The sequence below is a fragment of the Haliotis rubra genome, unplaced genomic scaffold (assembly GCF_003918875.1).
Source record: "Haliotis rubra isolate DU_JTF1 unplaced genomic scaffold, ASM391887v1 Scf336, whole genome shotgun sequence".
Taxonomy (NCBI): Eukaryota; Metazoa; Mollusca; class Gastropoda; order Lepetellida; family Haliotidae; genus Haliotis; species Haliotis rubra.
Window position 1 is genome coordinate 705,914 of NW_025767009.1, and position 14,762 is coordinate 720,675.

Genomic DNA, 14,762 nt, shown 5'->3' on the forward strand with positions numbered 1-14,762 from the left:
ATTACTTTAACCATATTGGGTTTAATTATACTCAGAAGCAAAAGAAACGACACCTCTCAGTTGATTTCATCAATGTTTGATCTTAAATTGAAAATATCTCAACTTCATAATATTTTGTCTTTTAAAATATACTTTGATTAAAACGTTTTGAATAATGATAAATTATGTTTTCACACAACCACTGATGGATACACTGAACACAATCAATGATATTTTCATCCATCCTTTACTTATTTCCGACAGTACAATGTATATATTATGATATTGCTGCTGCTGCTGCTGCTGTTGCTGCTGCTGCTGATGTTGCTGCGATCAGTCCCTCAGTCCATTTCGCTCTATGAATAGATCCGACACGTGTGTTTTGTTAGAATTAGGCATCGGTTCGGTTTTGATGTTCACTTTTTGATCTGACCAAGCCACACTGGTGCACGAGCCTTGTGTGAGCAGCTGGATGCTGGTGGAGCTTTTCTCATTCTGATATTTGTCCAGGGTTGTCTCCATCAGCACCTGGGATACAGAAACATGAGCGTGTTGATGAAACAGCTGCTTGAATCGTTGCCTTACATACGTGTCTCTTAGTTGAAATAATTAACTGAGTGTGAGTGAGTATTATTTTACGCCGCTTTTAGCAATATTCCAGCAATATCACGACGGGACACCTGAAATGGGCTTCACACATTGTATCCATGTGGGGAATCGAACCCGGGTATTCGGTGTGACGAGCGAAAGCTTTAACCACTAGCCTACCCCGCCGCCCCTGAAATGGCTATGGGTTAGACACCAAACATATTAATATATAGGGGAAATCTGTCTAAATCACTCGCACGTATACTGATGAAATACATACTGAAATATAATCTTCCTGTTTTCAAACGTATTAATTATTAGTTATGGTGATGCATGTAATATATTTTCAATTCCATAGTGATAACTATGGAATCCTGGAGGGACATTGTCGTATTGTCGCCCTCTCAAATACAAGCAAAATGAAGCAAAATTAACCAAAACGCGACACGCGACATCGCGACAATGCGACAAATGGGCGAAATTTCACGTTGTTGCGATGTCGCGTGTCGCGTTTTAGTTTATTTTGCCTCACTTTACTTGTTTTTGAGAGGGCGACAATGCGACACAGCGACAATGTCCCTTCTCGGATTCCATAGATAACATCAGATTCATACAATAAAATGTTTGGACGTGCATGTGGCCTCGAAGGTTGAAGTTGAAAATACTCGTTTTGCTGACATAAACATATACTCATACCGTTTGAGATCAAAATAGTTATTGACACATAATGATTTAGGGACAAATATACAGGATACGTTTATCAAGAAACAATTTCCATCTTTATTGATGGATTGGGTTGCAGTGTCAGGACCATGCTGTACGGGGGTTGAAGAATGCTGGTACACCCACTTGTGTAAGTGAAGCTTCTTTTGAACATGAATATACGACGCCATTTAGAAAGTGATGAAATGTAACATATGTTATATTTGGGATTACACTTTCTCAGTATAGTTCAGATTCTAGTACTTTTGTTGGGTTGAGTCCCATCCGAGATTCGAACACACACTATGAGTCGGGCACCTAATCGCCAGCACACAAAGTCAACCGTCTATCGCATGTGCATATATAACCGTATTTATTTCACACTCGTGTATGTTAGACAATTTGCATAACATCCAAGTATAGAAGACCTTAGTTATATAGTTTGATTTAAATGCAAAAACACAGACTGTCCACATTATAATCGTTATAATCTCACCCCCAGCCTTCATAATACATGTCATGTTCAGGAAGTCGATTAACATTGTCACCCTGTGTATTAGAAATGGTGTCAATGGGTTGTCGGGATGGACAAATCCATATGAGGGAGAGCGACGGCTGTTGCTGTTGATGGCGTGATCTAAGCTTGCACTAGGTGTCTGTAACACCCACGCACTTATCCCGGCAAGGTAGAACATACAACGTCAGTGAAAATGAGTTCATAGTCTAAACTATCATCAGAAACAATTTCCTTTAGTTAAAAGGGGAAAATAGGTGTATAAGTATATGAATAGATCACTGAGAAGTCAGTGATGACACCAGGTGTTCCAGGAAAGGGTAAGCGTGTCCTATCCCACCGGTAGCATCCGCCATATACAAAATTTCCTAAATATGAAAGTCTTTTTTGCCTGATGCCACCGGACGGTTGCCGGTAAATAAACCAGACAATCAAGTGATCGTTGAACCAGAAAGCATAAAAAACAAGTTTGATTGTCAAGCTCAAAGCGTCACAGAAAGGAAGTGCGCTACAGCAAAAATATAAACAGCTACTTCTTTGGCATCATGTAATGTAACTATAGTGAGTGAGTGAGTGAGTTTGGTTTTACGCCGCTTTTAGCAATATTCCAGCAATATCACGGCGGCGGACACCAGAAATGGGCTTCACACATTGTACCCATGTGGGGATTCGAACCCGGGTCTTCGGCGTGACGAGCCAACGCTTTAACCACTGGGCTACCCCACCGCCCAATGTAACTATAGATATATTTCTACATATCAGTGTATCTTTTACGAATGTGAAGCAAGAACAACATAGTTGATGGCTTTTGAGCTCCCACAGCATGATCAAATCTAGCGGGGCGGTGGGGTAGCCTTGTGGTTAAAGCGTTCGCCCGTCACGCCGAAACCCGGGTTCGATTCCCGACATGGGTACAATGTGTGAAGCCTATTTCTGGTGTTCCCCGCTGATATTGCTGGAATATTGCTAAAAGCGGCGTAAAACCATACTCACGCACACAGTCAAACCTAGCAAGAGAACACCTCAAATAACTGACCTGCACCAAAGCCATCTCGTCTTCACTGAGCGTTCCCCCGGACTCCAGGGACAGGAAGGCGTTGTGGAAGTCGTCCAGCATGACCGTGTACGCCACTTTGTCGTCGGACTTCTTCTTGAAGTACACCGGCAGTTTGCCTTTAGGGACAGACAACTTGGTCCGGATTTCGAAATCTATCACTTGGCATTCTTCACGTGCAAGAAGCTCGGCGTTTGCCTTCCATGACGGTCCGATCTCGATCTGAGAATTGACCTCCCAAGGAACGACCTCCTTGAACACCTCGCCCTTCATCTTACATACGTTCATCGTGTTGTCCCGCCCCGCACGGAACTTGACGAAGTTTGTCGGAAGGTTCACGTCGATGTTGACGTCGTTGCCGATGGTGTAGCAATTCTGAAGCTCTACTGCGATCCAAGTCGTCGTCTCTCGCTTGCCGCGGAATGTATGTACGTGCTTGGTCTCCGACTTGTTCTCGTACTCGCAGCCGTACAACGAGACCCAACGAGACCCGGTCGTGATCTCGCCCCATGGAGACTCCACGCAGGTGTTCGCTGGGCGCAGTGAAAACTTCATGATGTTGTGTTCAATGTTGAGACACTTCCAGTCAATGACGGGATAGTAATCCTCAGGTTCAAGAAACAGCCGCTTTACGAAATTGATATTTTTCTCCAGTTTTCGCCAGGCATAATGTCCCAATATGGTGTCAAGCTCCAGAATGTTCGCCGTCATCTTGGATTTCTGACCAAATCACACCTATTCAAACCTGAAACAAAAGTCACACATTGTAGGTACGTAAATATGACTGCATTGCCACTGGAATGATAAATCAGATTACCCATACATCTGACAAAGAAACTAAATACTACATGACGTCATTACTTTGAAGACGGCTGTGGGGTGGCCCAGTGGTTTATAATTAAGCGTTCACTCATAACGCTGAAGACCGCCGATTCCCCACATGTCATAGGTTCAACGTGGGAAGTCCATTTCTGTTGTCCATCTCCCCTACGTTGCAGGAATATTTCTAAACGCGGCGTAAAACCATACTCACTCACTACTTGCAAGAATCAGGTTCGTGTTCTTCTGGCAAGTTTATTTAAAATGTTCAAAACGCACTTTGTGCATCTTCCAACTCATGTTGTGTATATAGTAAATAGAAAGTAAACGATTACTCAATTTACAAAGACACAGGGTAGTTTGGAGTATGAGACAGACTGGCATGTCTAAGGTCCCAGCGATACAGAGCGAATGTGGTTCAGCTGATAACGATAGTGATTCACGTGAGCCAATTCCATGATGGGCTAACTATTGTCAATTCATTAACTCTGCTGGACTCACAACGTAGTCATACAACATACTGAAACCGGGAAATGAACGACAGTTGGTCTTAGTATCCATCTAGGCGAGGTCACCACAACTGCCAATATGTATACAGTGGACTCTGTATAATCCGACACTCACTGGGACCGGGCAAAATGTCGGATTATACAGAGTGTCGGATAATTCAATGTCTCCTTGCTTGAATACTTTTCAAACAGTGCCATACATTGAAACTGTCTTATATCATGAAATTAATGGTTAACAGCTATTTGCTTGGTAAATAAAGGGGAAAAACAAATTCTGTATTTACATGACTTTTTGTGCATGTATATCATTCGATTTATTATCTTCAGTACAATATACATACATGTACTACTATCACAATCATATTCAATATTAATTGATCCCTTGTCTCAGCCCATTCATCCTATGCTTGACAAAACATACCTAGGTCCTTCATTGGCAAAGGTACAGCGTTCTAAAACATAATTACCTCCCAATTAGAAAGTGCGGAGATTACCAGTAACAGTTGTCAACTGGCCATTGGCAGGTTGATTGTCTATTTTAGTCCAATATGGGGAGAGGATGTCGGATTGTACAGATTAATGGTGTCATTGGGACCAGAAAATGGTGTCGGAATTCGGAATGTACAGATGTCGGATAATTCAATGTTTAAATGATGATAATATAGAAGAACGCTGCCGGGACCCCCAAAATATGTCGGAATTCACAGATTGTCGGATAATTCAGATGTCGGATTATACAGAGTTCACTGTATACGATTTCAAACTGCAAAATCTAATTCTAAAGCATCTAACTCGTCTGCCTACGTCTATACCAACTTCTGTGCATGAATAGCTGATAGTGATTAAATGTAACTTGACTATTCCCTCCCTGAGGTACGACTTAGGCAGAGACCAGTTGATATTGGCAACATACATCGTGTTGTCTATAATAGCATTTGGAGTGTCCTACAATCATTATCATGAGACTGACTATGCATATATTCATTAACCATTCGCACAGATTCATAAATAGGTTGTATCCGTAAAATAGTCATGGTCAGATCTTCAGCAACCCATGTTGTCGTAAGAGGGAACTAATGTGATCGGGTGGTCGTTCTCACTTACTTGTTTGATGTTTGACTTGCGAAGATCGATGCTGTCATGAGCATGTTATTTGTGTATATCATTAGATATTACTAAAACTAAGGCCTGCATATTTTTATGAACGTTATAGTAGAAAATGTTTATATAAATACTATCTAGGAATATATTTGAGTTTACCATAAACAGTAGGCACTTCATGTTTTGTATGTAAAGCAGTTATACGTTTCTATCGTAATAGATCTTCATCAAATATTCCTCAGTGATAAAGTTGCAAATACGTTTAGACTAAATCGTCCCCGTGGACCTTCTTCAGCTTCATATATGTGCATGTAAAAGTCAATGTACAGGAAGGTGTAGCTGTAAGAGGTTGAACCTGTTGTGTACTTCAACATGTGGATGTGGACCTGAAGCATGTTCTGGTGGTCTTGACATTGACTATCATGTCAACTGGGAATACTCTATGACTATCAAGAACAATAGATACGAATTGATATGAAGGAAATGTTGCTTGCATTATGATGACTTGATTGACTCATCTCTCTTTGATGTGCAAAGAAAGACATCTGGAATAATAGAATTATACATTTAAGAGCTATCTGTTATGTTGTGTGATTTTACTGATAGTCCAACAGTATCTTCGACATATTTGGTATTGTTGATACGATGTAAAGCATGGAGCTGTTACTGTTTAACAGACATTATGTAATATTTTGCTGATCTAAATTCAAAGTAACAACTTTTGTTTCCTTGTAATGGTTTTTCATGCATACAGTGCCAACCATTCTTCAAATGATATTGCTGAATTAGAAAAACATAATTTTAATAAAATAACCTTTAATTTGTAAAGTTTAACTCATATTTTCCCATCAAATGAACTTTCTATTAAAATTGACATTTGACCTTACCAAAATATTTGTTTGCGATTAGCATAATATGTAATATTATTGCCCACAATTTTAAATCATGATCTGAACATTCCAAAACTACCAAAATCGGTCAGTCCAAACCAGAGTTATTAAATTAAACCATCAAGTTATCTGTTAAAATATTAACTGAAATGATATATTGCACCCCTGCAAGGTAGTCACGCACGGCAGCTGATGACAACCGGCTTAAATCAAAGCTAAATCATTCCTGATTGTGAAAAATCACATCCCATTCGGTCACCAGAACTACACCACATGGCTTCCAGGCCACTGTGGTTGTTTTTGCTGCTGCTGTAACTATTACTACTACTGATGATGATGGTGATAATGATGACGATATACAGACTGCTTCTGATACTGTTCTGCCGTTACTATACCTTGCTACTGCCCTGCAGCTACTATACCTACATGTGTACTGCCCTACAGCTACTACACCTTTTGTCACTATCATTATAATTACTATCATTGTTACTGCAACACAAACACTGCTTCTACTACAACAACTACAACTACCGGCACTTGTACTGACAATGCAGCATCTAATCCCTCCACAGCAGTGGCCGCTGTTACCAAGTTAACAAAACCCCTCACCTGTAACCAACACATCTAAAGCGAGAACATAATTAACCTATAAAACATGTGAATTTTTGCAATACTACTTTCAAAAAGGGCAAATTACTCGACATGGAAGTAACATCTGTCCACATCAGCGACGTGGTGAAGCCAAGCGACTTGGTTAGAATATGACCAGAGCATACGTCGTACTTAATTAACAACATCGTCAGCATCATCTACAGTGTCCATGTACACTACGAAAACAGCTGACTCAGCAATCAATACGAGGCCATCGCTCTACGCTAGGGAGCATGGGGACTGTGTCCTTCATTGTCACTGAAACACCTGTTGCGTGTTTCATATTCACATCCTGAAATAGCACCTGCAATAGGTTTGAAGTATTACACATAAAATATAACAACCCGCTTTCATCGCCACTGATTCATTACATTCTTTAATCGACACACAGTAGAACTAATCTATCAATATACTAACTGGTGTTTTGTGGTGTCTTTAAGCGATTGAAAATAACCAAAGCGTCGGTTAAATAAATATGTCACATTCCTGATAAAATTACTACTTTCCTAATAAAGTCACTAAATATTTAATGTGGACTAGCGCATTGATGCTTAAAATCATTGATGGGCATTTTTTAAAACATGAAGACAAGAAAGGTTTACGGAGAACAACATAATCGTTTGTTTCAGGGCTACTTCTTTCGCCTTCAGCAGGTGATTCGACCGATGAGGAGCAAAGAAATTGCAACGTTTACCCAGGGAGAATAGAAGATTAGATTATCCCTGGTTTACCTATGCTTGTCGTTCGAAACGACTGGGTCTGTTGGTCAGATTCGAGGACTTGGTTGGCGTCTTGTCAACGGATGAAACGGGAAAAATACCCGTTACAAGTTATCCTTATGGTTTGACATATTCACGTTATGAGCGAGTTGTTACGTAAGAAGTTTCTTAGGTACGCCATTTTCCATTCTAACTATTCCAACTACACGACGATGGTGTTTGAAAAACTGTGCCTGGACTAGATATTGTGATCACGCGGAGGGGATCAGATGAGACACTAACATCGCTGTCATGACCACTAAATTCAGTCGCTTCGTGCGACAATCGTGTATTTGCCGGAGACCAATCTCGGGAGTAAAAAATTAGGCAGCGGAAGCTTCAACGTTTAGGGAATGTAATACGAGAGGTGATTTCAGAGCAGTGCCTATAAAAGTAACAGTGATTGTTTGATAACATTTTAATGTTTTAATTGTGAATTAAATTATGTTTAGAGTATTGACCGTCGTGCGTCTCTGGATGTATGAGAATGAAAAAATAGTGTACCCCTGGCAGAGACACTTGAGTCCAGTGTGCGAAATAGCCACTGGCCCGCAAGCCCGTGGATAGTAACAATCCAGTCGGGCCAGTAAATCTTCACAGTCACTGGCCCGACTGGCTAGTGAATTTCCATGGGGGTCACTTTTTAAATACATCACTCTCTCCGACTTGTTAAGTTATAATACACTTTTAAATAATGCAAGATTATGACCTGATAAATAATGGTATTTTACCTTTTTGTAATCTTTTGCTTAGTTTTCACATTCAAATTTCGGGCTAGTGAATTATTTTTTGGGCTAGTAACTTTCAGGAATTGTTAGCCCGACTAGCTATAGCCAATTCTGGAAATTATTTCACACACTGCTTGAGTCCCTCTAAATTGAGATATAAATATCCACTAGTGGTGTAATTCCTTAATTATAGGTGTTGTTGTTTCTCAATTAGCATTCATACAGCCACCGAGGACCAAAGTAATGCCCTAAGTCCCCTTGGGAACCATGCATTAAGGACCATTGTAAGTGCCCGTGATCCCCACTGAGCTGATCCGTTCTGGTTGCTCGTAGTAAATAACCTAGTTTTAATTGATCTCAAATAATCTACTTTAATAGTTTTGTCTTAATTTTGTTTGTTTTAAGATTTAACAGTTATATATCTTACGGCTTTTCTGTTCTTTTTCAACAGGTATTTAATGATAATTCCAGCACGACATTGTGTGATACTCGATTCTGATTGGCTGAGAGCTCATCAAAACCGTATAAATGGCAGTTTAAGGACCGCTAATTAAAGTGATCGATTGACCGCGCATGAATACAATGAACTCGTTGACCCTTTTGTTTGTAAACAAACATGTCGGATATCGGCGATATCTTTGATTTATCATCGCAATATGGCTGCAATGTTCGACAGGATGTAAAATGTCAACTTACTCACTAAAATGAAATCGGAAGTAGTGTATCAACATATCCTGAAGCAGAACTGTTGACATGATGTTCCACAAGTCCCTGTGACTTACACGAATGTTTTGTCCACAGATAACTTTAAAGGAGATATTGTCTTCTGTATTGGAAAAGCAACAAGAACTGCCCGGAGGAAGACTGTGACGCCATCATTTTACGTTACGTCATTACACATTACGTCATCAATAATGTAGGTGACGCAGATTGAACATTGTTACGTCATAAACATGTCGATAGTAAAGGACAATAAATTATTTTCTAACACGAACTACACTAAATAATATGTAGTGAGTCAGTTTGGTTTTGAGAGATACCAGAAATCGACTCCACACATTGCAAACATGTCGAGAGTCGAACCCGTGCCTTTAGCGTGACAAACGAATGCTTTGGCCATTGGGCTACCCGATCGTCCAACAACAATGCAAAACACAAAACACAAAATAGTGTGACGAAACCTCACACTACATACGGCGCACTAAAATAAACACTAAATTTAACACTACACGATCACACCATGAACTGAGCCATCCACTGTAGTATCCATAACACTAATGAGAGTACGTTATGAATACATCGAGTAAAAAGATTTAAAACAACGAAAACGTATATTATATAAACTATACAGGAAAACCTGCATTAAACGCTGCACCTGTTACAACGTGATATCCGACACCACTCAAACAGCTGCAGTATCAATACTGACAATACTGTAACAACGATGTGGATCCTAGCACGAACCGCGAATACCTCCCATACACACTGACATTTATATGTATGGAATGTCAATGATAGGACTAATTATAGGCTAGTGTTTAGTTCCTGGTAACAATCAACGGACTATAAAGCGTCGAATCTCTGATAATGAGGTTAGTCAACACAAGTTAGTTGTTACACGCAGGTCGTATGGCGCCAGACATAACTTGGTTTTCGTTTGTTGACTTTTGTTTTGTTTCTTATGGTTTTTTCAGTCAGGAATATCACGCCGACCTGTAAATAATCGAGACAGACCAAAGAAATCAGCTTTCCCCTCCGGGTTACCGTGACACGCAATTATTCTTAATGACCAATTTAGTCACGTTTTATGATAGGCAATAATGATGGGTCTGTTAGTGGAGAATTTAACAGAGAATAGATCGGTTTAATTGTTATATAAAAACGTGAATACAACATACATTTGACAGTAACACCGACAATAATGTTTCTGAAGGATACAGATATAATTTGCTCCGGATAGCTTTTAAAACCATTCAAGCATTTGCCAGAAACACGCAAACTGAAAAATGAAAAGTGATTAAATAGTGACTAATGATATGACGTCTCAATTGTGTATAGGTTTTATACGACCTCCCCTCTTAAGGACGGTATTTACAGTAAGAGGCGACTAACGAGATCGGGTGGTCAGGTTCGCTGATTTGGCTGACACATGTCATCGTATACCGATTGAGGAAACGATGCTCATAATCACGCGATTGTCTGGTCCAGACTCGATTATTTACAGACCGCCGCCATTGCTGAATGACAAACAAACAAAAACTTGTTTCCACAAAGCAGAAATACAAGAGCGTTCTTTCGCAAGGCAAGGAAGTGACCGGAACCTGCCTTCAAGTACTGTGTTCATCTGGCGAATCGAACCCTATGTTTCGATATGCTGATCCAACGACTTTACTTTGGGATACCCCACTGCCTGCTTTTAAAGGCAAACCAGTTTGACTGGTATGTTCCACAACTGAACACTGAACCCCATTCTTTTCTAATCTTACTCATTATGTTCCCTGTGTTAAGAGACATTGTACATCTGAAAGGACTTCATTGAAATGCGAACAAGAGGCCAAACTGGGTCATTCTGAATGAAATTTGTTGGGGATTGTTGCTAGAAATGAACAAGGAGATGAGATCGACTGAAATGTTCAAAGACGAGGATATAAGCTACCAAAATACACATATAACTGAATAAAGGGGAGTTCTAACATGTATGACAGTATATTCAAATTCAGAGCGTATCGACCAGACAGATCATAACAGTTGTTTGTGTTTCATAATTATTTTGCCATGTCGCTGACGATTCGTTTCACATGGAAGCAAATCACCATGCCATCCAACTCAAACTGTAATTATATAGTAACATATTTATGCAATGATCAATGAACATATATAGTACACTTTATATGAATCTAGTGGACCATTGGGGTTGTCTCCCTTGCCTATGGTTTGTGACACTGGGGCGTCATGGATATATTTTAGTCTTGCAGATATGTTATACATGCTTGGCAACACGTCATCCGAAACCGTACTATCTCTGCTGACAAAGCTTTGGAATTCCAGGATACGAAAGCTTCCTATTTCATATTACGTTTTTCTCCTGAGCGGTATCCATTTTATTTATATTTGGCTTTAATGTTTAATGTTCCATCTGTTCGGCATTTTGTCCAGTAGATTCTAGGGGATTCTGCAATTATGTTTACACCTGTCTGGAACAAACCACTTCATTTCATGTGTGTAATTCATGATACGTGTATATCTTCGCAAATTCATGACGAAGAGTTTGCTTTCAAGAATAAAACATCATTATACGAGGTTCGATCTTGAACGAACGAACGACCGACCGACACACCCAACAACCAATCGGCCAATCAATAATAGGACAAACAACCAGCCAGCCAACCAACCAATCAATCAAAATGGAATCAGAAAGATCACATATCGCGTACGAGCCAATCAGATCATATGCATATGTTATGACCATCCAATCCTCATTTCAGACATACCAAGAGATGATGACCCACAATCCCCCGACCTAGATATGGACATGTATAAGGACAGGGGATGGTGGGCTAGAATGGGCTAGTGAGTATGGTTTTACGACGCTTTTAGTAATTTTCCAGCAATATCACAGCGGGGGAAACCAGAAATGGGCTTCACACAATGTGCCCATGTGGGGAACCGAACCCGGGTCTTCAGTGTGACGAGCGGACGCTTAACCATTAGGCTACCCCACAGCCCCTAGTGTCTCGAGGGGTGGTGTGACGAATTACAGGGAATGGATGGGTGGGTTGGTCCTTTACACTTATTCAAGACACGGTCAGTGTTAACACGGGTGTAGATAAGGTCATTTATGACCTGGGGTGTTGGGTATTCACGTTATATTACAAATGATAGTGATATATAAAGCTGTGCTCTCTGGAGGCTGTGTTATACAAGCTGTTGAGATTTGACAGCCTGTGTTTCCGGATGACCGATCAGACTGTTCACAGAGGCAGAGATTTAGGAGCTGGAAGAGCAGTATGTAGGCTGGAGCGACATACTTTCATCTTTTCATAAAACAATGTTCACATCGTGACCGACTGTGACACGTAGACACACATGACAGTCCTACCTAAGGACAAATAGACTAAGATAACAGTAAAAGACTTAAATAGAGTATTTTTAAATGTTTCATGGCATTGGATGCATTTCAACGTAATTTCTCACCTATAAGATTAAATAATAAAAGTTCAAGGTGGATTTTAATCCGTTGCTTGATAAATGTACAACCAGCTGTACCAAAACAAACCATTGAAAACATAAAGAAGGTGAACTCGGTGCTTCAACAAAAACTTCATTGATACCACTCCTTCTAACTGCCACTTAAGATGAATAAAAAGATATATGAAATGAAAAATGAAAATTCGTATAGAAATGAAATAGTATAGTATTCATTGTATGAATAGATAAATGAATAGATAAATGATTTCCACACACAATAGAATATAATGTGCATCGACCTGTGTCGCATGATATCAACTATTACCATATATTACCAGTTATACTATCGTATATTGCAGGAAATCCGGAAAATATAGAAATTGTAACTGAAATACGATGCAATTATACACTGTATATAGGAGGTTCTTATATTCCTCGCCTGAAAACAAACTGGAAATAGCATATTATCCCACACATGTTACAAGCATAAACTATCGTAATTGACTAGTCAATCCGTTGATCAGGAGAGTCTTAATGTCAGTGAGAATTCGTTGACACGAGGTTAGATACAGCGTTGACATTTCCACCGACAACTTCGTGCACGACTGCAGTCTATCAGTTCAGACTGGCAGTGATTCATGAATATTCAGATTATGTACATGATGTTTAAACATACATTTAAATATATGCATATGTTGATACAGCATGTTCTTCAACAATCGTTAATATATTCTTCGTGACTATATTTAACTTTATAATGAAGCATCCCGCTGTCCACATCTGTAGCATACATCAGTGTTCGTACTGCAGTGCTATGTAACATGCACTCACATATGTTGGTACTTGTGTAGTAAGTAAACGGATCTCACCTGTTGAGAACAAGCCTTGTCAACCCAGCGGATGACTCTTAAAATCCAAGTCGGCTTTCACCTAGCAGTCCACGTGCAATTAAAACTACCCCACTCTCGAAAGACGCTGCTTCAAAATCGCGTTCAATTAACTGGATTTGTGCGCATGCGCGTCATCTGTGTCGGCCTCAGCGGGATTTAATACCTACGTTTATATACATCTGGCGTATTGGATGAAAGTTATAGTTTGTTTCATTGTTGGAAAGTATGCTGTGGTTTATTGACTAGTATGTTTTGAAAAGATCGATATGGTGTAGGACAGGGATACATTTTACTTCAAGTCTCTTTAAGGAAAAGCGAAGGGAAAGTTGACAACCATGTATTATCTACTAAAGTGCCTGTCCCTTGAAGTAAATTAACTGGAAACGTTAATTAGTAAATTACAATATTACTCATGGGTCAACTATTGATTTTACTAGCATTTAATGTGTGAAAATACCAGCCACTAGATTTACTGCCAGTCCTTTTTTGACATTTTGTTCTATTTTTTCGTATTTTAAGTATCTTTCAGTTTTATTACATATTTATTTAATATCACAAAAGGTTTCTCAAGTATCACAGTCATATAGGAATTATTCCTAGCGTTGTGAAGAAACTAACGTGTCTCTTATACTGTTTTCTTTTTCAGGATGAATGTCGGAAGAAATACTGGTTTTTCAAGCAAGCGATTGTAGAACAATTAAACGCAAACTTGTTTAACAGGATTTCTGTCGGCGAGGCGTTGTATTGTATCCCGTCGGCAATTAACCAACGCCCAGAGGGTGTTTAACTAAAGGCGGATTACAAGAACAATTGCAATTACACGTGGGCTCTGATCGCCTTCAGTTTCGACACAACTTTATTTGAAAGGAAAGTCCAGTTCTAACACGTTTCCACTGTAACGAAACCAGATAATGCGGCTATGTTACCTACACTCAGGAGAAAATCACAACGATATATAATGGAGAGCTTTTGACCTCAGGATCGGGCGCTATTGACCACCCGTGTCCCTATATATTATTATGTACAACATAAACGAAACTCCACTCAAGATGTGGACATGTCTGTCCCTATAGAAGTGTTATATCAAGCATGCCTCAGGATCGGGCGGCATTGACCACCCGTGTCCCTATATATTATTATGTACAACATAAACGAAACTCCACTCAAGATGTGGACATGTCTGTCCCTATAGAAGTGTTATATCAAGCATGCACTGTATCAGTATGAGTGACGTTTTTAAAAGTACTTTGTGGTAAATTACATGAATATACAGTTACAATGACAAAATAAACAAAGTCACTTAAACATACAGCCTAACACTTGATAGTTTGTCCCTGTATCGCCTGTTGTTTGTTTGTTGTTGAAGCCGCACTCCATATTTTTCAGGTATG

At 39.6% G+C, this 14,762-nt stretch overlaps 1 protein-coding gene across 1 annotated transcript; it reads right to left on the reverse strand.

The window, feature by feature from the left end:
• Positions 1-207: 207 nt before the first annotated feature.
• Positions 208-13,506, reverse strand: LOC124284403. Its single transcript, XM_046720492.1, has 3 exons — positions 13,351-13,506; positions 2,820-3,582; positions 208-507 (listed from the first exon to the last, which is right to left on the reverse strand). Exons 2-3 carry the CDS (start codon positions 3,546-3,548, stop codon positions 313-315), a joined length of 924 nt encoding a protein of 307 aa, XP_046576448.1. The 5' UTR covers positions 3,549-3,582; positions 13,351-13,506; the 3' UTR covers positions 208-312.
• Positions 13,507-14,762: the final 1,256 nt, after the last annotated feature.

Excerpts from the sequence above, each read along its gene's own strand:
- LOC124284403 (XM_046720492.1), bottom strand. The coding sequence starts at position 3,548 with ATGACGGCGAACATTCTGGAGCTTGACACCATATTGGGACATTATGCC. Across the intron at positions 508-2,819 it reads ACGAGATGGCTTTGGTGCAG|GTGCTGATGGAGACAACCCT; the intron begins GTCAGTTATTTG and ends TCTGTATCCCAG.